At 35.3% G+C, this 850-nt stretch overlaps 1 protein-coding gene across 1 annotated transcript in view; it reads right to left on the bottom strand.

Annotated features, from left to right (window-relative positions):
* Positions 1-473, bottom strand: part of LOC127876329 (uncharacterized) — a 7,676-nt gene extending 7,203 nt beyond the window's left edge. Inside the window, exons 1-2 of the mRNA XM_052421439.1 lie at positions 335-473; positions 1-167 (exon numbers count right to left, since the gene is read on the bottom strand). The exon at positions 1-167 is cut by the window's left edge and continues 8 nt beyond it. Coding sequence (XP_052277399.1) covers positions 1-167; positions 335-373 — 206 coding nt within the window. The 5' untranslated portion in view covers positions 374-473. The remainder of the gene's footprint in view (positions 168-334) is intronic.
* Positions 474-850: the final 377 nt, after the last annotated feature.

Consider the following 850-nt stretch of genomic DNA (forward strand, 5'->3'; position numbering starts at 1 on the left):
TTGCAAATTCCATTGTTGCTGCAGTTATTCATGCACGAAGCTTTCAAAAACTCTGTGACGAGAGCATTATTGTCTTGCACAAATACTGGGTCTTTTTCTAGCATATGACGGACCACAATGTTAACGGATTCAACGTGAGGTCTCGATAAAGTAAAATCATTGCCCATCTAGAAAAAAAAAGGTAAATCGACAACCATAAAATTTGGCAATCACTTTTCTTAAAAAGAAACAATCGCATAAAAGGAATCATAAGCAAACATTTAAGTTAATCCGACACCTTTCGAGTAGCGTCAGTATTGTTAAAGTTAAAAAGGAACTTGAACCTGACACATACATGAACATCAAATGTGCAGTCAGAGATTACAGCTGTCATGTTTTCATTTGCAAATTCAAATAACCCAAGTTTTGCTGCTGACGTGTTCCTTATAACTGAAGTGCAATAAAGCCTGGCATCATCTTCGCTGATAGTGACATCAACACTTGAACGCTGCAACAGAATGGCAACTCGTATATGAAACGTGTTGGTGTTGTTTAAACGAATGACCTTACACGATTCATTACCAGATCAACCCACATATCAATTATGAAATAATTATATCAATATGTTCAGAATGCACGGATAGCTCCAACACATATAGTCTATTCAGTAACCTTATAAGATATTTTGCAATAAACTGCTCAAAGAAATATCATTACAAAATTTCTAATCGAGGCTTTGACCAACAAATTCGTTAAAGATTTCACATCAGTGTTAGCATTGCACATGCACAAACTCATATTTTGTCGTGACATCTAACGGTTTTCAAGGTCTTTTTAATATCATGGTTGAACAAACTATCTATTACTGCTC

The sequence above is a fragment of the Dreissena polymorpha genome, chromosome 4, assembly GCF_020536995.1.
Source record: "Dreissena polymorpha isolate Duluth1 chromosome 4, UMN_Dpol_1.0, whole genome shotgun sequence".
Classification (NCBI taxonomy): Eukaryota; Metazoa; Mollusca; class Bivalvia; order Myida; family Dreissenidae; genus Dreissena; species Dreissena polymorpha.